The sequence below is a fragment of the Anarrhichthys ocellatus genome, unplaced genomic scaffold (assembly GCF_004355925.1).
Source record: "Anarrhichthys ocellatus isolate YVR2014 unplaced genomic scaffold, GSC_Weel_1.0 scaffold11, whole genome shotgun sequence".
NCBI lineage: Eukaryota > Metazoa > Chordata > Actinopteri > Perciformes > Anarhichadidae > Anarrhichthys > Anarrhichthys ocellatus.
Window position 1 is genome coordinate 3,279,609 of NW_022280041.1, and position 22,730 is coordinate 3,302,338.

The following is a 22,730-nucleotide window of genomic DNA, read 5'->3' on the forward strand; positions in this document are numbered from 1 at the left end:
CTCTTAGTAAGACTGCTCTTCCTGTCAGTGGGTAGACGTTGAGCTAACGGGACGCTGTAGTGGTCTTGCTCACCTTGTCTGAGGCCAGAATCTTGAAGGAGGCCATGACCTGTTCTGCAGTGTCGGTCTCGGCGGTCTCGCGAGTCATGAAGTCGATGAAGGCCTGGAAGGTCACAACGCCCGTGTTGTTGGGGTCCACCAGGGTCATGATGCGAGCGAACTCCACCTCACCCTGTTAGAGAGTTCAGTTGATACGTTAAATGAGTTTTATCAGTGAATTCAGTTCTTGCTGCTTTAGCATCCTCACTAATCATCGTGTACATGGAGAGGACATGCTAAAATGAAACTAGTCACAAGTCACGTTTCACCATTTGTCCTGAAATTGTGCCCGTTGTACTCACCAGATCGTAACCCATCGAGATGAGGCAGGCACGGAAGTCGTCTGGATCCATCATGCCGTTTCTCTTCTGCAAGCAAAAACACAGTTGTGTTATAAAAGGACGAAGCTCCAAGAATCATCGTTACAACGCCCGTGTTTTATTCTCTTGACGGTGCTTGAACATCAAGCATTAGTTGGAGTACAAAAATAACATCTCAGATTGATTTGTAATGTTTCAAAAAATAAAAATAGAAGATCTTTTAGTTACTGTGCTGTTCGCATGCTTCTGTATGTCATTGTGCCTTTTTTAAAGGTCAGTGAACGCCTCACCCTGTCGAAGTGGTTGAAGGAGGCCCTGAACTCGTTGAGCTGTTCCTGGCTGATGCCCTTGGCGTCGCGGGTCAGGATCTGGTTCTCCACCTCGTTGATGGTTCTGGCGATGGTGGTGAGCAGCTGCTCCCAGCCCACACGCACGTGCTGCAAGAATACAGGAAATTTCACATCAAGCTCAGAGGCGAAGAGGACGAGAGGGTCAGCCTATCCCTGAAGCCCACTGTACCTCCATGGTGTAGTTGGTGTGCTTGTTGTCGAAGATGAGGGACTCCTGGCTGAGCTGGTGGTCTCCCTCCAGCTTGTCGATGTTGGATTTGTAGTTGATGATGTTCTGCTCGTACTGCTTCAGGCTGTTCATCTGTTCCTCCAGGGAGTTGGCGATGTCCACGCACACGTGGCTGATCTCCTGCAGGGGAGGGAGAACATTTAAATCTAGCAGCATGTTTAACAGGTGTATATAGATAATCGTTCAATCATGTGTGTCAACAGTGTGCAGTGTTTCAGTAACAGCGTACCTCCATCTTGGTTTGAATCCAGGGTCCGATGATGTTGGCCTGGGCGGCAAACTGGCGCCTCAGTCTCTCGTTGGCTTGCTGTCTGGCCACCTCCTCCTGGAGCATTTGGTCTCTGAGGGGAACAAGGTGCTTCACCTGCAGGCGAACAAAATCAAACACAGTCACGAGGAGCTTCGACCAATATTTTTTTTTGAATGTGTTCTTTTGATTTGTGTTGGATTTGAACTCACAGTGTCCCACTTAGTGCTGATGTCCTGGGAGGAGAGGTTGGTGTACGGGTTGATTCCGGACAGCTTGATGCCGTAGGTCTGGGCGATCTTCAGGATCTCGTTGTGGATGCCCATGGTGGCCATGCGCTCCTTGTCGGCCTCGGGCAGAGTGGCCTTGAACTGGTCGTGAGCGGTGATCAGGCTCTAGAGGCACATCGGGTCAATGTTACACTTGACCGGTGTGATGACAAACACATAAAAACACAGAGCGGCCGCGTCTCCACGCATCCATGGCGCTCGCTTGTACCTGGATCTCCTCGATGCTGTGGACAATGAACATGTCCTGCAGGTCCTCCATGGCTCCGTCCATCCAGTTGTTGAAGGGCGCCGCCCTCTTGGCAAACTCCAGGTAAAGCTGGTCGATGGTCTCCCACAGCTTCTCCACACGCTGCAGACACACAGACAGTTAAAGGAGGTGCGGACAGCGCATGAAGAACCACTGTATCCTTGACTGCCGTGCTGTTTTCTTTATGAGTGTTTCAGGGTGTACCTCCAGAGCGTCCCTCCTCTTCTGGGTGAGGGTGCCCAGGTTGTCCCACTGGTCACAGATGCCCTGGCAGCGGGTGTTGACTGTGGCAGCATCGTGGTAGTCCAGCTCACTGGAGGAGATGAGGAGAGCGACGCGGCACGATTAATTACCTTTTTAAGTACATATCTGCCTTAGAAGTAATGAATGTGAAATGATGCGTGGCACGCATACATATTCAGCGTGATGGTGCTGAACACTGTATATAGCATCAAAGAGATCGTATCAAAACGATCAGCGGAGGAAAAAAAAGGCCCAGGAGTGGTGAGGAATAAGAAAATGTTGAGATCAGAGGTTTCTGCTCTACCATCAACCATCCTTTCATCTTTTCATCCCTCTCATTAATATGATTTCCACTCATTTTTGTTTTTCACTGTATTCACATCATCGTCTACTCTCCACATATCTCTCCCATCACGACCACTAGAGTCCTGGACCACTTAGCTCACCTTATTGCTGTTTCTTTCAGTGTCACACACACACACACACACCTCTATTACACTGATCTAACACCTGTACTTCTCTTTTTTTCCCCTGTTTCACCCTCTCTCCTGGCTTCTTACTTCAGCTCCTGGGCGATGGCAGCGATCTGCTCCACTCTGTCCTGGTGGGCGGCGAGGTCGCTCTCGAAAGCCTCGTGCTTCCTCATCAGGGCTCTGATCTCCATCAGAGAGGCCGACTCGTAGTCCTTCTTTGACAGCAGCTCCTCCTTACCTGAAACACACAGGTCTGCATTTCAATACCCGACCTTCAGAGACGACTGGCCTTTAAGTTTAAACAGCTGTGTGACTTTAGTTTAGTCTTTGGATCTTTTGTCACGCTTCGTCCCCAAAGCTGTCACCTTGCTGTGTCAGCAATCCTTCGCCCCCTCACATCACCTTCCAGGACAGAATCTAATCCCCCAAAAATATCCTGAATTGCCTTCATAGTACAATTATCAAAAAAAATCATAGTATAGTATGTCGAACAGTCATAATAAAGTGACTGACACTCTTTCTGGGGGTGTGCAGTTTGACAGAATAGCTGAGTAGAGTATTACATGACAGCTCAAATGAAAGAATTCAACACATGTACGTACGAACACGATCCCGGTTTCCTGTCGATTACGTTCATCACAACTTTCTGTCATCCCTACCTCCGGTCCAGGACTCGTGCATAGAGCACTTCTGCTTGAACTTCTCAGCCAGGTGATCGAGTCTCTCCAAGCGGCGGATCTCGACCAGCAGCCACTCCTCGTAGCCCTTCTCCACCTGCTCCAGACCCTTCCAGGCATTGGCAATATCCTGGCGGAGAGAGAGGCTTCGTCATCATCGTCTTATTTTAAATACAAGGATTTCTAAACTTTCTTTTGAGGGAATTGAGTGTTCATAATGTGAATAAAGAAATGCATGCCTTGAGTAGACATATCTGTGTACATGTTTGAGAAACTACAAATGAGTTGCAGCTTATAGTTGCATCTAGGCCAACTTAAACATGAGCTATGTAACCAAGCTCATGATGTTCTGAGCTCTTCAAGTTTTCCTTTCCTTCTTGGAAATCCAACAATAACACACTTGAGATAAAGACGCGTCCTGCTCACCGACACCATCTTGCCCTCGGACGGCATGAAAGCGGGCCTGTTGCTCAGCCTCAGCTTGGTCTGCAGGGTGTTGAAGTTGATCTCCAGTTGGCACTTCTCCTGCACACGGGGCGGTTTGTGGATGCGGCGGTAGTCCCGGAAGTCCTCCAGCTTCTGCTGCATGGCGCGCATGGTCTGCTCCGCCGTGCGGTTCTCCAGCCAGGGGGTGGTGCGGCGGATCCACTCCAGCAGCTACAGTAGGAAGCGACATTATTCTTGTCTGTATCATTACGTTTTAGAACCTGTATATATATTGTTCTACTGTCCTATCACTGTAATACTTTGTCCTAACACTAGGAGGAATACTGCAGTTGTTTCCTAAAAACTTTGCCTTGCTTTTCTCTTTACAAATCAATAGCTAATTATGTCACATTGATCATAACAGTTTATATATATATTGATTAACTGCATTTCTGTATATTGTTCTTGGCTGCTCTTGTAACGGTTCTGCGACTGTAACACTTTCACTTATCAGCGCACTGCTGATTTGCCTGCAGGGTTTTTTTTTTTTTTTAGAGACGTGTCGCGTGAAGTTAGCGCGAGGATCAGAAACCATTGATTCTAAACTGGCGGAGCATTAGAGTGTCGTTGCAGAGGAGGATGTGCAGGACAGACTGAGCGTGGGAGTAAATGGTTGCAGCGGTTTCTCACCTCACTGGCCAGCTTCTCGTACTCCTCCATCAGCTTCTCATTCTCCTGGTTCACGGCCAGAACCTTGCAGATACGGTTGGCAGCTGTCTCAGCCTGAGGGGAGGGGAGAGAGTTAACAAATGATGTACATTTACAGCATCACATCTCCACTGTTTTAAACCAAGCAACGCTCCAAACAGCCTTTTTAAAATATTAAAATGATATATTACTACAACATGAAAACAAAATACCATCTGACCTGCTCAGCGCCGGCAAAGGCGTGGTAGAAGCAGGACACATAGGTCATGATGGCCTTCTCATCAGGTTTGGGTGTGTTCACGATATCTGAGAGAGGAAGAAATAACAACGGTAAAATGTTTTTAAAAGCCATCCCTGGTGAGGAAAAAGTTCCACAGTCTCACCTTCAGCGTCAAGCATCTTGGGGATGTCCAGGAACTTCTCAGCCACCTCGAAGGCAGTGTTCAGGTTACCAATAGGGTCGTCCTACAGGGCACACACGATTACTGTCAGACACGCACACATGTAGGACTGCACTGCACCAGCAAGTAGACAAGAATCATCATAACGGCCGTTGTCACAATCCACACAGAGAGGAAGGAAATAGGATTTACACCCTGTGTTAAATCAACCAAACAATGTTTAAATCTCGGAGAAGTCTTTGGCAAGCTACCTTCAAAATCCCATTCCAGTTGTACAATAAACTGGTATTATATGACTTGTTAGCACTGCAAATATGAGTCCCTGGTTAACATATAAGATTGTGAATTTGGGCATGAAAGATTTCAAAAATGTTTTATCACATCTACAAAAGTATTTGACATTGCAACACTATGTTTGCACTGGATGCTAAACTGCATATCTTGCAGACACGCTGATCGTAGCACAGAACATTTTCACAGTGTGTCACTTGGAATGCAAAGAAACTGAGGACTGAAATAAAAGATAAGAGATTTATGAAGACACAAAAAAGAAAGACTGATTGTCAATCCTCGTAATTCAGTATGAAGAAAGAAAACAAAGCAAATCAGAAGAGGAAGAAAGGATCATAAACAGGAAGGGAGGACAGGGCACCTTTCTCAGTTTGGAGTAGTCAATGAGGTCAGGTCTGTGTCTGTGGATGAGGGCGCACAGAGCCAGGCCGTCCTTCCAACTGAGCCACGAGAAGAGGTGGAGGACCACATGAATGAAAAGTGGGAGAAGGAAGTTTCAGAGAAGACTCGTGAGACAAAGGATGAAGAAGGAAAATGAAACAGGATAAGGAAGGGGGTTAGATGTATGGAGGAGGAAGTTACATGGTAAGAGTACAAAGACATGGTAAAACATTACATCCAAGAAAGATGGCTGCACTTCCCTGCTAATGCCACAGTTCGGCGTGGTAGACCCACCTGATGTGGAAGTTCTGCACGTTGACGTTCCTGTAGGGGGCAGTCTTCCTCTGGCACCACAGCAGCAGACCCTCCTTAGCAGAGGTCTCTGGAGAAGGTAAAGGGAGGGAGATGGTGAGCATTAGAGCACTGAGCAAAGAAAACAGTATTTTATTCCAGCATTATTATGTCAAAGTAAGGAGGGAACAGGGTCTTTTCAGACAGGCGAACTGAAAAGTGGATAAATAATGTAAAGAAACCTACACGGTCTGGTGTGTAAAGAGGAGGATAATTTAGTCTGTAGCTGATATATTTGTCCGTTAATGGTAAACAAACTTTACTTTCTTAAAGTCAGGCTAGTGCAGATATTGTTTCCCGCACTAGAGGAGAGAAGACGCGTTATGAGAGGTGAGCAGGAGGTTGATGGCGAAGGAAGTCAAGCATACATGACAGCAGAAGATATTGAGGAGCAGGAGCAATAAAAAGGGAGTTAAAGAAGACGGAGGCGAGGGTCAGAGGTGTGTGAGGAAGGTCTCAGGCTTTATAAACAATAACTCACTGGGAGCTAAACCTGCCCGACAACATGAGTGTTGTTTAAAGGGACATGAGGTGCAGATGAAGTTCAGGGAAATGATTTACTGCATACCGTCAAATCACACAGTACAGTAAATTCACAAGAAACAGCTAGTTTGGATCTGTAAAAAGTAACAAACTCCATCTCCACCCCTGAGGCTAACTAAATAAAAAACATGTAGCTTTAAGTTGTGTTTTTAATGTTAAGTTAGGCGTTTTATTACTGAGGTCAATGTTACTTTTGGTAAACACACATACACACCTTCCACAGAGATGTCCTGGATGGCAAAACGCAGGATGATGGTCCAGATCATACCAAGGGTCATCTTCCCGTTACCGTCAACAATTTCTGTAAACACACACACACATTATTAATCATGGCAAGAGAGAAAATATCAAAGACTAAGAGCAGGCATCTCAGTCACAGGAGTTCTGTGTCTGCTATTGAAAGAAGGCTTTTGGATGGTGCTGTCGAGACAAATTGAATTTCACGCGGCCTGAAGGCTCAGAAGGAATCTTGACTGCAAATTAGAGTGAAGAAAATGTAAAGGAAATGAAGTCACAGGGAAATTCACAAACTGTTTTTAAGAGGATAAATTGAGTAAACTCAGCCGGGTAAAAACTGAAGCAGGTTTAGAGGAAAAACTGACCAAATCTGAGCATTTAAATTGTATTAAAATGTCATTTTTTTCTGTTGTTTTCATCTCTTCAGTTCTCACTCTATAGTATCTCTCTCCTTTATAGTTTACCTAATTTCAATTCTATAATAAATGTTTATAAATGACAACATGAATACATTTTTTTTTTTGATAATTTGAAGTATGTATCTAACTAAATGTTGGCGAGTCAGCAAAATGGCAGAAAAAGTGCCCGAGGATAGCTCCAAATATGTAGAGTAAGTTAAGGTATTAATTAATAAATTAAAACATGTGTGCATTGCAGCTCATTCCTCATGTTTGTTCCCAGTTGGTTGATCTGTAGTTTGCTGTAGTCTGCCTCGTCTCATCTGAACTCTCATGATGCTGTGAGCTTCACCAGCCAGCTGGTGCTCAAAAATACATCCAAGAAATGCAAATATGGTGTGACCGTGGCATATTAATTAAAAGAGACAAAGGTAGGTAGCAGAGGGAGGAAAAAAATAATAAAAGGGAGCGTTTGTTATTCAAAGCAGGACTCTCACCCTCAGCACCGATAGACACCAGCTTGACCCCCTTGCTGCAGATGAAGTCCAGAGCTTTGTTCACGTTGGCGATCTTGTGGAAACGCATCTTGCCTTTGTCGGGTTTGGGCAGCCTCTCGCCTGAAAGAAAAGAAAAGAAGAATCTATTACAGCTGAAACTATTATTTGTTGAAGTCGAATATTTTCTGGCTCCGGCTTCGAATGTAAAGATTTGTTGATTTTATACATGTATCGTAAAACTGGTGATGGGACATTTTAACTACCCGGTTAAAGTAACTATTCAGCATAAGTATGGTATAATACAGTATATCATCCACAATGACTCAGTCGCAACAAATGTGTGTGTGTGTGTGTGTGTGTGTGTGTGTGCTGATGAGACCCACCTGATATGACCTCCAGCAGCAGCATGAGTTTGAGGCCATTTCTAAAATCTTCTTCAATGTTCTCAATCTGTGTCCCGGCCTTCCTCAAGTGGGAGTTACACCAAGCTGTGAAGGTCTGAGAGAGAGAGAGAGAGAGAGAGAGAGAGAGAGAGAGAGAGAGAGAGAGAGGGGGAGAGAGAGAGAGAGGATGGAGTGGGTTACACTGTCACCTTTCTGACTGTATGACAAACACATTCACAGACACTGACAGCGAGCACTATGACTATACCTGCTACACACACACACACACACAAGAATATAGCCTGTAACTAACACACACATACTTTATACACACACACACCTACACACACACACACACCTTGACGTTTCCCTTTTGAGAGCCGGGTCAAAACTGCTTGGCAATGCAGGAACTGTCCACTTCAATCTGTGACATTTGTTTCGCCGTGGCTGCTGACGGTGAGAGCGCATGTGTCCGTGCACAGGTACACGGGCACATTTATGTCAGTTTGACTGTTGACTCAACAGTCCTGAACGAGATGAAACTGACTTCTGCTTTATTTTATTATTTAGCCTATTTGAATGTTTGTCTTTTTGGAAAATCATCCCATAAATTGGAGTGAATATTACAGTCTTTGTTTTGCTTTATTCTGTATGAAAAGCTTTTTCCTTCAGTTCATTAATGTGAGAGAGCAGTGCCATTACACACGACCATCCACTGTGTTTTCTCTCATTAAATCACGTGCAAATAACCCCACACACACACACACACACACACACACACACACACACCTCTGCTCACATCAGGCTGGTCGGTTATAACTCGGTCCTCGGCCTGTTTATGCTGGAGATGCTGGGTTTGCCATTGTACCTGTTAACTTCCTCGACAGACAAACAGGACCTAGCGTGATGGGTCTATTGGTGTAAAAACTCTAAGCCAGGAAGTCAGCTGCTATAAAGTCCGATATTCGGTCCATAATTGTGTTGAACATTTTTGCAAGAGCAGATGCTGCATCTTTCAAAAGCCAGATCTGGCATTTGAGAAACCAAACTGTTCATTTCGGGGACGCTGCTGCGCGCAATGGGCAGAATGCAGACGGTGATGTAAATGGCTCTCAGCCGCCGAGTGCTTGCTTTTGGTCTTGCCTGGAAAATTGCCGAATGGCGTCAGTCGTGTGCACGTCTGGGACAATTCAATCGGTCCCATCGGGCCATTCAATCAATCTCTGAACGGTATTTTGAGAAGCTTTCATGGTGTTTAGCTTGGAATGTGAATATGGGATGTGCGTGTTCGCATTGAGGAGTGGGAGTGTGGGTACGGGGCTGCTACTGTGGAGCCACAACTTTGCCAGGGTTTGGAGGATGAGTGGGTGCAGAAGCAGAATAAGTACATGAGCTGAATAACTAACTACAGACGATAGTGTGGGCGGAGTGAGGAGAGAGAGAGACTAGTGGAGGTGAGAGCGGAGAACATTTAACACTTTATAAACCAAAATGTATACGTCCTCGTACATTATATGGGTGTGTGGTTATACATTTGTGTGCCTCCATGTCTATCGCGTGCACTCAAGTGTGACTGTAGATCTGCATGGACAGAGAAGCAAAGCACCAGAGACAGACAGGAAGAGAGGGACGGAAAAGAAACCGGCGTTTTTGACAGAGAGAAACCACACGAGTGACTCTCAGACTCTAGAGCTGGAATAATTAGTTGATTGACAGAACATGAATTTCTCTATTCTGCTGATTTTCTCGACAGTTAACTGAATCATCGTTGAGGTTTGGGCTGTTGTCACCTTGAGCTCTAATTTGACAAGTTTTAGACCAAAAGATAAATGAGGAATTTTAAATTTGTTATATTATAAAATCTACATGTTACACTGGAACACAAAAACACAAATACATGTGTTGAGCGTAGTATAAATCCTCAGGTTTGTGGGAAGCAGTAAAGAAACGCTGTGAAGCGTCTAGAGTTACAGGAGAGCGACAGGTGCTCTTCAGATGACGTAATCTCGACGTCTTTGTATTAACATTTGAAGAGCAGTGGCCGGCGGTGGAGTTAAATGAATTACATTTTGAGGAACTTGTACTCTGCTAGTATTTGTATTTAATCTGTTATGAGAAATATTGTACTTTTAATTACAACACATTTATTTCACACCTGCACTTACTTTGCAAATAAGTATTTTATATAGAGACAAATGCATGATCATCTTAGAAAATAAGATGTCATATTAGATTAAACTACCACAGTGTGTGTTTGTATATAAATACATATACACATCTAAATACTTCTTTCACTACTGGCAGTGGTTGATGGAAACTTTGCAACATTTGGACAGAAGAAATAGACCTTGTCCCGTCTGTAAAACATTATTCCATTCAAACTGAATTTCGGAATTTGAAGGCTAAAGAAAGACACTCGTAGAGGAGCGAGGCAGCGAAGGGGAGAAGTGAGAGGAGGGACAGGAATGCCCAGGCCCGGGTGTAATTTGATGTAAGGGTCTGGAGGGGAGGAGAGGCCGCCTGTCCAACCAGCCGGGGTCCCAGCAGGTGCTCGCCTCCTTTGCCATGCATGACCAAATTTAGACAGGCTCCTAATCCGGCACACACGGGCCACTAGGCCAAGTCGGTGAGGAGACGAGGTGTATGAAGAAGGAAGGATGTAAGGAGCCAAAGGAGCAGGCTGGAAGGGGGGGTAGGTGGGGGCTAAATTAAGTAGAAGAAGGGGGAGGAGGAGAAAAGACTGAAAAGTGAAGGGGGGGGGGGGGAGGAGGGAGGGGGGGAGGCTAAATCGGGTTGCTATGGGACACCACCGGACAGCTGAGAAGGCAGGATTCCTGAGGTGAACTGTAAGAGTCCAAGACGGAGAGAGAGAGAGAGAGAGAGAGAGAGAGAGAGAGAGAGAGAGAGAGAGAAGTAGAGGAGGAGGAAAAGAGGAGGAGGAAGGAATGGATTGAAGAAAACGACGATGTATAAAATAATACGTGTGGGTAAGACGAGAGGGATGAAACCCCGCCAACATCAAAGGGGGGCCATTAGAAACTAAACGGGTGGTAATTGAAATCAGGGCTTCATTTGACCTAATAAAGCTGTAGATGCAAACATAACCCAGGATACATTAAACCCGATGTGCTAAACGGAGCACCGCGGGATAAAAAAAAACAATTATCTGCCATACCTCGGATAGCAAAGCTATTATTGCTAGGCCTCTGCGTCCACAGCTCTATTATCCCATCCCACGCGTTTGTTTTAATGCCTGTGGTGGTCTGCAGAGTCCACCGGCATGAAGTCACCCTCCATCCTGGCATCCCCCCCCCCCACCCCCCCGTCCTGTGGTCTCTTCTCTGTCCGTCCACACCTGTCGGTCTGGCCTGGCTCAGCGAGACCAGGACCTTTTTACTCCTTCTTGTAAAATGAGGTCACGGTGGCCCAGCTGAATGCCTGTCATAACTACAAACCCCCCCCAAGGGGGAATCGGGGCTGCTGACCCTCAATACAGCTGACACACACACACATCCCTCTTCCCGTCTGAAAGGGCTCAGAGCTCTTAATAATGTCAGCTAGCTCGGCTGTCCGTCAAAGAGCTGATGCAACTACTGGGTGGAGATACCGCTGCGGCCTCAGAGGGGAAGTCATGAGCAAGATGCATTTTACACAACAGACCTGCTCAATATCTGCACTTCATATTCGATCTCAGCAGAGCTCGGATGTAGTTTGGTTGGAGTAGAAACTAATAACATCTTCTGGTAAAATGAGGCGTTATTATTCGACCTATGTGCTGAAAAAAAAACATTTTATTCTTCTCAATTGTTGCTGCTTTGGAATGAGGATTATGTTAATTGATGATCTGGGAATGAAGAATAGAAAAAGTAACTTTTACAGACAGAGCTTGTGCTGCAGAACATGTAGCCATAAAGCATAAACTACAGTCATTGCTCCATGTTGAACGGCTGCTTTTGTTTTAACTGTGACGGAACTCTCACCACGGTGTGTAGACACAAAATGGCCTCCTGCAGTTGACCATCTCCCTGTTTTGCTGCTAAATTACAGGTATGTACCTCCCACCCTCTCTGGTGCCAGTATAACACACACACACACACACACACACACACACACACACACTTCAGCTGTGGCTGACCTGATGATTAGCCCAGAGTGAGTGTTACTCATGCTATGTCAAGGTGCTCTTTACACCTACAGAGCTCAGTTTCTCCGGCCGTGGTTACACTTGTTTTTGTCAACGCGCCTTCTGGTGATCGGATGCTCCGGATCAGAACTCAGCTGTGTGCAGACATGCGCTCACACACACTTGACACTTCCATACAACCCGAGTGATCGGACAGCGCTCAGATATATTAAAGGAGCAGCTTTAAAACGCTGATAAACACGTTTCATTTCTTATACATTTTTCCACAGTAGAAGTGCAAGAGAGGATGGAGTGAAGTGCAACCACGGCCTCAGATCGTCCTTTGAAAGAACAAAAAAAAGAAAGAAAAACACCTAATTACATTTCTGCTAATTAGGTGGATAATTGATTGCAAGATGGTCTCAATTTGCACCTAACCTCTGTGCAATTCATCCCTCACTGGTGTCCAGTCTTTTGACACGGAGGAGTGTGCATGATTTAATTATACACGTCTTCGGTAGCTGATTTTCCTAATTAGCACCTTCAAAACATGGACGGGCGGTCTAATTAGGGAAATATGCTGGTGTAGTGTTGGTGTGGATTGAAAACGTGCATTCTAATTCCATCTGGCTTACAGGGAACGCTGCCTGCACGTATCCGTCTACAGCTACCCCGTTACTTCTGTACAGCTTTGTGATTTGGTGCTTTTTTTTTTTAACCTCGATTTGTTCCGAGTAAAACAATAAAGCTTTTAAAAGGCTTCATTCAGAAGCACATGGAGCTCAAAAATGCACTTTGCAAAATCTATTGTCGTCAAGTTAAGCATCCTGGAGATTCATCGAGTGAGCCCGTGATAGACTGAGACAGGACAGCCCATAACCTCCTTCTTTCAAATCCAGTTAGTTTAAATAAAAGTCCTGACGTGGCACTAAACGTGCACACAGAGGTTTTCTGTTTCATGTTAATGTTTATAACAAGTCAAAATGACGCATTGTATCTACGTCTGCATTGTTGGAAGCTGCTTGAGAAAGAAGGAAAATATCAGAAGAAAACTGCTCATTTCAGAGCTTCGGCATGTAGAAAATCTGAAAATAACCTCCCGCTTTGTAATGTGTCCCGAAGAATGAGCTGCTAGACAGAGAGCTGTGTTTAAAGGGTTTAAGTTAACATACAAGCCGGTACATGAACGTGCATTATCTCAATACAACACAGGTATTTATATCTAACTGCCAGTGTAAAAGTAGTCTGCCCACAAGGTTGAGTCCATTCACACCCCTCCACTCCGGCTACCTTTGTCCCACACCTGTTCACCACGGATGCCACATAAACAAATCACAGACCACTCACATGCACACAACAGCAGCACGCGAAAGAAAAAGAAGAAATAGTCACTACTTGGACCAGATCCATAAATTGTTAAAATGATAATGAAAAACAAAACGGTGTGTTTTTAGATTCAGCCTGTACTGCAGCAGGAACACAGAAACCTACTTTAAACACTATTCTATACACACAAATCTCCAAAACCTCAATAATGTAACACTACCAGCTTCAAGCCAAAACCAGAAGCCACATTGTCATAACATTGTGGACCGCGCTCACGTCTGTCCACCTGTCTGTCTGACAGTAACAAGTGTGTGCACAGAGAGGGACGACAAAAACTGCAGCACCCAATGTCAACTACCCACAGGCCAGTGGATATTAAAAACACAGACACAAAACACAAAGGGCTTCCCCTGTACTGTTGTGTCTGCTCATCTCAGTTATTGGATTTCTTTTAAAGCAATAAAGGATACATTTCATCATGACACTCTATTGCCCCATCACATGTTTTTAATGTTTATGTTGTTGGTTCTTTTAGGAACAAAGCAATATATAACTTGTGACGGGACATATACGTTGTACTGTAAATGATGTGAGACTCAAGACCGTCCTCTACAGACACTAGAAGGCTAACTTCGCATCGCAAACCTCCCGTTGTAATTGGCCACAACAAAGCTAACAGAGCGCGTGAGACGCGTAGCGGGCTGTGTTCATCCGTCAGCCGATAACAGAGTGGAGGAAAAGAGCATCGCTTGCTCCTCTTGTCGGGATTGATTGACTGAAGCCGCTCCGCTGCTGAGCTCTACTGCTTCTCACTAGAACTCAACCATATATATAAAAAAATAAACATCTAACGTTGATTCAGCGGCGGCTTCCTCAACAAGAGGGTGTCAACAATGTTCAAAAACCACTTTCAAGAATTGCAGACATTTTTTTTTACCTTTCTACAAGAAAGAGGATGTTCTTCTCTAAAACCTATTTTACTAAAGAAAAGCAATCAAATGTTAAATATCTGGAAGAAAAATAACTAAAATTGGCAATTTAAAAACAAAGTAAAATCAGGAACCATCTAATCAAAGTAAACAAGATGGCCTGACACGTGATGGCAGCTTTTAATGTGCTCTTCAGAGGTCTCGCAACAATCGCTATGAATTCCTCCACCGAGTTTCAACAGCCGATAAAGTGACAGGAGCATCGTGATGACGGGAGAGGAGTTACAGCACCCAACAGGTGGAGGAGCCCCCCCCCTCCCTCCGACCTCCTCCTCCCCTATGTGGCCTTTAAATACCCCTCAAATCAGACCTGGAGCCCTGAACTTGGGTCCCACAAGGACAATTTAGGACTATGACAAAAGAGCCAAAAGGTCGACGCCCACACAAACCACTAATACGCCAACCTGAACCCCGCCTGCCCCGGGGACTCACCCCTCATCCCCCCGTAACGTCTAAACAACTATTACGCATACAGCAAAGGAGCGGCAACTTCCTCTTGCACTCTAACAGTTATGGTGCCGTCACATATGTTGCTGCAGGTCCTTCCATTACTATTCATCATTTTCAAATGGAACAATAGACCAAATCTGTGGTCTTACAAACTCTAAATGTGAAAACTGAAACATTATTATAAGAATGTTACTGGATGAAACTATTCAAAACTAACAATCTAAGAGGGAAAATAAGTTTTTGCTTGGAGAACTCGCAACTCATGGATATAGAGTTTTGACAAGGGGTTTGGGAGTAGAGACACTACTTTGCTTTAACGGGGTCCCAAGGTAAAACCGTTGGAAACCACTTGCTTTGATTCATTTGTGTTTTCAAGAAACCGGCATAAAGATTTGTCTCAAAAGACTATTTTGTAGCGTCTTAGAATGAAACTGTAAAATGAAGATTGTGGCGCAGAAAGTTGAGAACAATGGTGGACAGGTGGAACCACATGTTAAGGTCATCAGCTTAATTAAAAAAGACGACAATGCACAAGCATAGCAATGTCTGTAAGTAGGAGGAACCAAGCAAAGTGAAAGTAAAGAGGAACTTCTCCTTCCTCCTAAATATCAACAGGTCAATTCAGATAATATAGGAAGAGCTTTCTCTCAATCTCTCTTAATCGTTACTATCATGTGAAGAGATGTTCCAAGTTACATTATCAGCAGGTTGAACTGTAAGTATATAAATCCCCCCAACATGAATTCATCAGCCATACTTTCCCTATCTTCTCTATAAAAGGATTAACGAGCTAATATCCCAGAGACCCTGCTGGCAACAGGGCCACCACTGGCTACCGATGCGAGGCTCGAGTCTAAACCCGTGGATTTATGTCCGTGTTCAGAGGATAAAAGGCCTAGCACACCTCTTCTAGTCAAAGCGAGTGTATGTGTGTGTGTGTGTGTGTGCATCATCCCTGTGCCAGATGCCAGAGAGATATACTGTGGGCACGAGGGATTTCAGCTGGTGAGAGAACAGGTGGAGCAGGTGATGAAATCCAAAAGCCCTCCGCCCACCGACACAGAGAGCACAATACTCGTGTATTTAAATATTCAAGGTTGAGTTTTGTACAAACAGAATGTGATAATAAGCTCCTTTCTTTACGTCTACATCCACAATGCCGTGCTGTGTTCATGCATCAGAACTCCCTGTGCTACCACAAACATCACCTGTGGCATTTTAAATGGGAACAACTCGATGAAGACATCCGACTTTTGGATTCACGGCACACGAGTCGAGCCGAGCACGAGTCAGACAGACGGGAGTGTCACTGTGCTCTAAGAAATAAGGTCGTGACAAAAGCAAAACGACCTGTGCCGCATGGATACACAGGGACTGCAGCAGACAATCCCGCACCACATTATCTACAACCCAGGCACGCAATTTATGTTCTGTCCGCGGCTGAACAACACACAGGAGCGAATGGTTAACCTGATTCAGTCAATCACTTGTTTTTTGACACAACCATCTGTCTGCGGCGTCACATTAATTGCTTTCGGCTCAGCGGCGGGGAAACATTGTGTCCTGCGCCGCTCCATTATGCCGCCTCGCATTGTGTTCTGCTGTCACGTGGTTGCAGGTTTGCCGTGCCACCAGATTGACGATGTTAGCCACAAGTGCGAGCCAGAAACTCGACAATGAGCTCCTCCGGCACTGTCTCAGTGTGTGTGTGTGTGTGTGTGTGCAGGTGTTCACTTGTCAGAAATGCCGACAGCAATCGAAGAGCAGGAACACGGTGGTGCATCTTTCAAATTTTGGGGGTTAGCAATAATTTAGAGAGAACAACGACTGATATTTGGTCCCACGATGAATTGGCGTTTTTTGTTTCTTGTATTTGATATCATTTCAGCTCACCAAGGATGTTGTTGATCCTAATTCAGGGGCAGAATGATGATAGATTATCGAGCTCAAATCGACATTTCATGGTAATCCCTCCAAAACTTGCTCACTCTGCTGTTGGTATACTGTGTTATGTAAGATGACATGGAAAACTCACCAACAAGGTCAAAAGTAATGTTCTATGCCACTGTAACTTTCAATTATCAGTAAGGTCGTATGTAATAACCCTGATTTTCTGCTTGCGCTGCTCACACACACTCACACACACTCACACACACACACACACACACGCGGGGCCTCCTTATCTTTCATTGTTCACTCTGTGCTGCCATCACCCTCTTTCTTGTTACACAAGCCGTCATATGAATTGACTGACTGCGTGATCGATGGTGGAGAATGAAAGGTGAGTGTACAGGTTCATGGTTGACGGCGGCAGCAGCAGCAGCAGCATGCCGAGTCTTTTCTCATTTAATGAGATCTGGACTGCGGAGACTGACGCGAGAGACAGAAATTGGCGTTAAGTGGTTGCGGAGGATTTATGACACTGCGGCTGGCGTGAGGAGGAGGACAGGTTGGGGGAGGAGGAGGAGGAGGAGGAGGAGGAGGGGGGTTGTGTCTAATTTCAGAAGGCGAGTTCTTTCTCTGAAATAAGACGCAAAACTGTCCAAGCAGATCTAGGGTCAGCTAATTCCATCTGAACAGGAGCCTTGATCATGAGGACCTATGTGTGAAACTGATGCAACGCTGTCTTCAGTAACCCAGCTATGTTTCCCAGCATTCATTGGGCCAAGAGCAAGTCCCTGCCGACCTTTGCGATTCTACTTCTGCCTCAACCAGAGAACCACAAGAAGGTGATCTAATGCTCTAAATCAGATGATCTCACACCTCGGATTTGTACGTTGCGAAGCTGAAGTGAGTCCAGATTGACCACACATGAGACCGTACACCTCGTCATTCAGGAAGTCCTCGTTTAGCTGCGAGCACAACGCTGTTTTTCACTCCGCACGCAACAGCTCGGGACTGTTAGAACAGCCTTCCGTTGTTCATCGACCGCACAAAATCCAAAATGCTCTCATCAACGAGCAAGTGAAGAACATGGTGCTACGTCTCAAGGTTAGACGACTCGACAGCAGCTTTCTCAGCCAACATAAAAGCACACGGCGATATCTTCATGACCTCAGTCCTATTATAAGAGACCCATCATCTCAGCAGACGTCAAACTGACGACTGGAACTTCTGCTCCCACCTGCCTATAAATATCCATCGCATGACACAACATAGACTTTTTTTTTTAATACAAAGACGGGTCAGTGTTCAGTTTGTCTCATTTCTAAAAGGAAACAGACTTTTTCGACATGAATGCAACATTTAAGTCTGACACCATTAGGACCTGAGGTGACATTTCTGCAGGCCACGTATCCTCTTGTGTGTCATTTGTTACCGAGGTCACAGAGTTGGCAGCTTGTGGCTTTCTGCTTCCTCATAAACAAGACTCCATTTTCCACACCAGCGAGGAGCCTGAAGAGTAATAACTATAACTGGGATGGTTCAAACTTAAATGAATTTGTTGACAGCACAGATTGTGTTATTTTTTTAAAAAGTTTTTAGTTTGTCTGCAGATGTAACTGTAATGGAACTAACGTCACTGTCAACCCATGCAATTTTCTCCCAACTAATCCGACCTTTTATTCTATTTACAGACCCACAGGACTGCTGTGATCAGATCAAGATGGCCGCCCTCACAGCAGCCCATCAATCATCATTTCTACTTTCACCCGGTGGACTCCGACTCCGCCGTTGGATCGAGTGTCTGCTCTCGTCATTAAAACACTCGGCAAAGAACTTTTTCCCTCTTCAAAACTGGGTCCCAATCCTCATAAGAACTCGCACACAAAAACTCTTTGGCGCTAATAAAATACAGTGAATGAGGAAAATTTCACACACACACACACACACACACACACACACACACACACACACACACTCACTCCTCAGCCCTTCCTACGGCCTCCCAGGGCTCCGGCACTAAAGCAGTTTATAGAAGCCTCCCTACATGGACACAGCTTCTGGAATAGCAACTGCTATTTGATCTGACTGCAAGTTCTCTCACCTCTCCACTTACATCTAACCCTCGTACACCTCTTCTCTACATGTTGCACACAACACAGATGCAGGGCACTAATCAATGCTATTCTGTTTTTAAACAATTCACCTGGAATAAACTTTGGGAGGACCACGTAGTCATATCTTACTCATTTCACTTGAGAAAGCAGATGAGTTGCATATATTCTCGAGGCGGGAGGGGCCAAAGAGGACTCAAGCACTTGACAAACTGTCTTCTAACTCTTTGTGTCCTTCCAGCCCTGTCTTGTTTTGTTTACAAATGTTAAACATATTAAATAATGAAATCAGAAAATCCCATGTTCCCTTCAAAGAAGTCTCTGTCTGGTCCACTGGTCTTGGCGAGTGAGAATATGCTGAGAGGTCCAGAGATTCAGCTCGACAGCGTAACTGTCGGGGGATCACATGACCCTGACAGAGTGACTCATGGGAATGCCATGTTGCCTCTTGGGATGAGGTACTGTGGCCTGAGCAGTGGGCACAAATCGGTGGAGCAGCTCTACTGTGGTAAATTACAAATCAGTTCGGAAATGTCCTCACTAATGGGATAAATGAAGAGCGAGGGGAAGGAAAGATGTCTCTGAGCTGCCTTATAGAAATCTGTGTACTTCCATCCTCTAAAAAAAGACCTGAGACGTGGATGAAAACATCCCGTCCCAGAATAGAGAGCAGCGTATATGCTGCATACCTATGAAACAGCTTGTTCCCACTGTGAGGAGAACACAAATGATCAATGGCAACGTGATTTCACTGTTGTCAGGTTGTCTGACAGATTGTTGTGTAACGCACATTTAAAAAACAAAAACCACACAAGGACCTTAACATTGCCAAAGCAAAGTCTATAAGCAGTGCTACTAATATTAATAGAAAAGCAGAGAACATTATTAGGCCTCAAGGCAAAAATGTCATGCACGAGGAAGCATTTCAAATCTCTGGTTTGGACTGCTTTTTCCTTATATGACATTTACGGCAAAATGTCCACAGGCTACAATTACACATAGCCATCATCCAGTGAGGAATGTTTGCAAAGCTGCCGTCAATGTAAACTAGCACTGCCCCCCGTGCTCCCTGAAATAGAGCCAGTGTTGTAGTATTGTCTCAGGAAACATCAGGTAAAGGTGAGGATCGATGACCCCGTCTGGCTTCTGCACTACTGGCCGAGCTGTTAAAGTGCAAAATGAGATTAGACGAGAATAGATGTGATTACGCGGCACCTTAAGTTCTCTCCTCGCCCGCACAGAGGGACATTACATTAGGGTTGAGTGGATAACTATCCCATTACTGAATGTAACTTTATAACACTTGGAGCTGACGATGATCGGTCTTTTGGCCACTTCATTCTTTTTATGCCCTGTGGAACACAGCAGAGAGGGATCGAATAGAGCAGATTTTTTTTATTTATTTACAGAGTTATGAGGATTACTGTTAATCGTGGGAATAAACCTGATAAGACTAACTGTCTTTTGCATTATTATTCAATTTACATGATACTTGCTCATGAGACTGGCTGATAATTCAATATTTTAGCTCAGCAAGATTCTAATTTGTATTCTAACGATTAATATGAATAATATAAAAACATGTTTTAATTGATGGGATGAACTTTTTTTCTATGTCTTTGGTAAATATCACATATTAATGTCAGCCATTATTACAAACGAATGGGGAAAAAAAACACCGGGTGACTATTTTTACACTTCCTTAAGACAATTTGAACACAGAGAAGAGAAGAAGGAAGAAAACATGTAACTTTGTACGTATGTTTGAGGACGCATCTCTATATTAATCAGTCACCATGAGGCTAATAGGTCAGCTGTGCCCATAAGCTTGTTGATAACCCTATGTAATGGGTATTTATAGGTTATTGCTAGCATAAGCTCGGCTAGGCGGCCAGTCATTCACTTAGTAAGCAGCTGAACTCTTTAACTATGTGAAACAGAAGAGGACTTCAGTCACAGTGGTGAACTTTTTGGTGAATTCAGGGGATACAGTGCTGTGCATCTATCAGCTGTAACATGGTACTTTCCTAATTAATAGAGCACATATAGAGTATTACAGCTGGTCTTGTGAGAGCAGTGCTCTGAAGTGAGGGTTCATCTTTGAACAGCTATTGATCGCCCCTTTTAAAGAGCACTACTTTGTGTAGACGGGCTCGAGTAAGACCGCTCTGAGCCGTCAGCCCAGCATCATGGGCGAGGCAGACTTCAAAAAGCGTTGGGAATTCATGGAAACATCTACTTCTGTCCCGAAACTCGCCTGTAGGCTGATTCAAACTGACAACCCAGCCCTTCTTATTTCTAGGATTACGGTTGCTTTGAGGACAGAATACCGAGAAAGACGAGATGCGGCCCAATCTCCTCACTCTGTCCTTTCGCATCTCATTCCATCTGACCCCGTTTGCTAGATGCAATATCTAAGGCGGTACATTTTTTTCTCCATCCAAGACATGAATCATTTAGCTCGCAATCTCACAAGAGCTGCTTCACGATATAAATATAAACCAATGTGTCAAGATGTACAACTCAGACACACGCGCACATAAACGTCCCAACCACACATTATTTCTAAAGTCCGGTATCAGATTCGGCATCACTGTGTGTTGACAAACACGTAACCACCACATCAAGGGGTGAGCAGCTTTTTCCGCTGGAAATTTGTAAAAGGATGGAGGAGAGAACAGGCGGTGCTAAGATTTCCTTTCATATTCATTACATCGCAAAATGATGCAGTGGTTATATTTATGGACTGATATCACCTTAAGCTTGATTTTGCATGCCGAGGAGAGCAACGGGGTACGATGACCTACTCCCCCGGGAGGTTGAGAGGTGAAGACTAAAGAGAGCGGCGTGCTTGGCTGCGCGAGGTCTCTCAAGGCCTATTATATCGTCTTACATTCAAGAGACTGACAGGTGCATGACGAGGAAATAAAAGACTCTTCTGAAAGACAAACAAAATTAGGAAAAACATGACAAAGTGTGCCGTAGAAGTAGATACAAAAGGGATATATCAAGAACGGTCTCAGGAGGAAGTGTTCGCCCTGACGGGAGAAAAGAGCAGGGGGGGAGGGAAGTTGGAGCCGAGCAAGTTGAGAAGTATTTTTAGGAAGATGTTTATTTGAAGGTCTGTGAAACCAACCCGGGGTGTATATCTACCAGCCTTGCGATCTCTCTCTCTCTCTCTGTGTTACCATCTGTTGAGGTCTCTCAGCCTGTCACGGTGCTCTGGCTCTATAGGTGGTCGGGGGAGGGGAGGGGACATTTTGCACAAACGGAACAATTCTGCAGATTCGGGCAAAGTAACATCTGAACATGCCTGTTAACAAAAAAAAAGCGTCTGTTGCACTGTTCTTATGCTCCAAAGCACCACAATAGCCCAGATTAGGTGTTATTAGGTTAGATTAAATGAGATTAGATTGGATTAGAGTAGATTATTGGTATGGGGAAATTAGCTTATCAAAATAGAATACAGCAAAGAAAAAGGTATATAAATTGGTATAGATGTATTACAGCATGCTTTTGAACTTTACATAAAATATAACAGACTGCCCGTTTTGATAAGGAGCATCATTAAAAATAGAGTTTAAAAAGCCAAACAGCTTATTTTTTGTTTCTTTACTTGCTCAAATGATGTATAAAATGTATATTAATGTCTGTATCATCGGACTGCTGTCCAACATTAAGAGGAACAACATTGGTGCAGTCATGCAAAAGCATGTAGCTCGGCGTAAACGTCTTTTGACAAGACTGGCGACTGTTCTGGAGACATTTCTGAAATACTCAAATTGAATATTAATATACATTGCTTTCACAATAACAAAGAATCGAACCAAATTGTGGCTTTTGTTTAGCCAATAAAGGATGGCAACATAACAGGAAGTGGCTATTTCTACACGTCAAGTGATCAAAATGATTCTTAATTCATAATATTGCATATACACACTTTGAAAAAGCTGTTTTGAGTTTAATATAGTATTTAAATATTGATATTTAAATAGTTTGCTGTCAAACGACGCTGTAAAACTCGTGTTTATATTTGCTCTGTGCTTTGAATGT

The 22,730-nt window shown here is 44.4% G+C and overlaps 1 protein-coding gene across 4 annotated transcripts in view; it reads right to left on the bottom strand.

Annotated features, from left to right (window-relative positions):
• The window catches only part of actn3b (actinin alpha 3b), a 31,502-nt gene that overhangs the window by 1,511 nt on the left and 7,261 nt on the right, over positions 1 to 22,730 (bottom strand). For all 4 annotated transcript variants that reach the window (XM_031851515.1, XM_031851514.1, XM_031851512.1 and 1 more), the window contains 19 exons: positions 7,792 to 7,906; positions 7,409 to 7,528; positions 6,491 to 6,577; positions 5,677 to 5,764; positions 5,363 to 5,441; positions 4,693 to 4,774; positions 4,530 to 4,615; positions 4,292 to 4,384; positions 3,602 to 3,832; positions 3,158 to 3,305; positions 2,586 to 2,736; positions 1,987 to 2,095; positions 1,744 to 1,884; positions 1,458 to 1,640; positions 1,228 to 1,362; positions 939 to 1,118; positions 710 to 856; positions 402 to 467; positions 74 to 232 (listed from right to left, as the gene is read on the bottom strand). In XM_031851515.1, the coding sequence (XP_031707375.1) occupies positions 74 to 232; positions 402 to 467; positions 710 to 856; positions 939 to 1,118; positions 1,228 to 1,362; positions 1,458 to 1,640; positions 1,744 to 1,884; positions 1,987 to 2,095; positions 2,586 to 2,736; positions 3,158 to 3,305; positions 3,602 to 3,832; positions 4,292 to 4,384; positions 4,530 to 4,615; positions 4,693 to 4,774; positions 5,363 to 5,441; positions 5,677 to 5,764; positions 6,491 to 6,577; positions 7,409 to 7,528; positions 7,792 to 7,906 (2,400 nt within the window). The remainder of the gene's footprint in view (positions 1 to 73; positions 233 to 401; positions 468 to 709; positions 857 to 938; positions 1,119 to 1,227; positions 1,363 to 1,457; positions 1,641 to 1,743; positions 1,885 to 1,986; positions 2,096 to 2,585; positions 2,737 to 3,157; positions 3,306 to 3,601; positions 3,833 to 4,291; positions 4,385 to 4,529; positions 4,616 to 4,692; positions 4,775 to 5,362; positions 5,442 to 5,676; positions 5,765 to 6,490; positions 6,578 to 7,408; positions 7,529 to 7,791; positions 7,907 to 22,730) is intronic.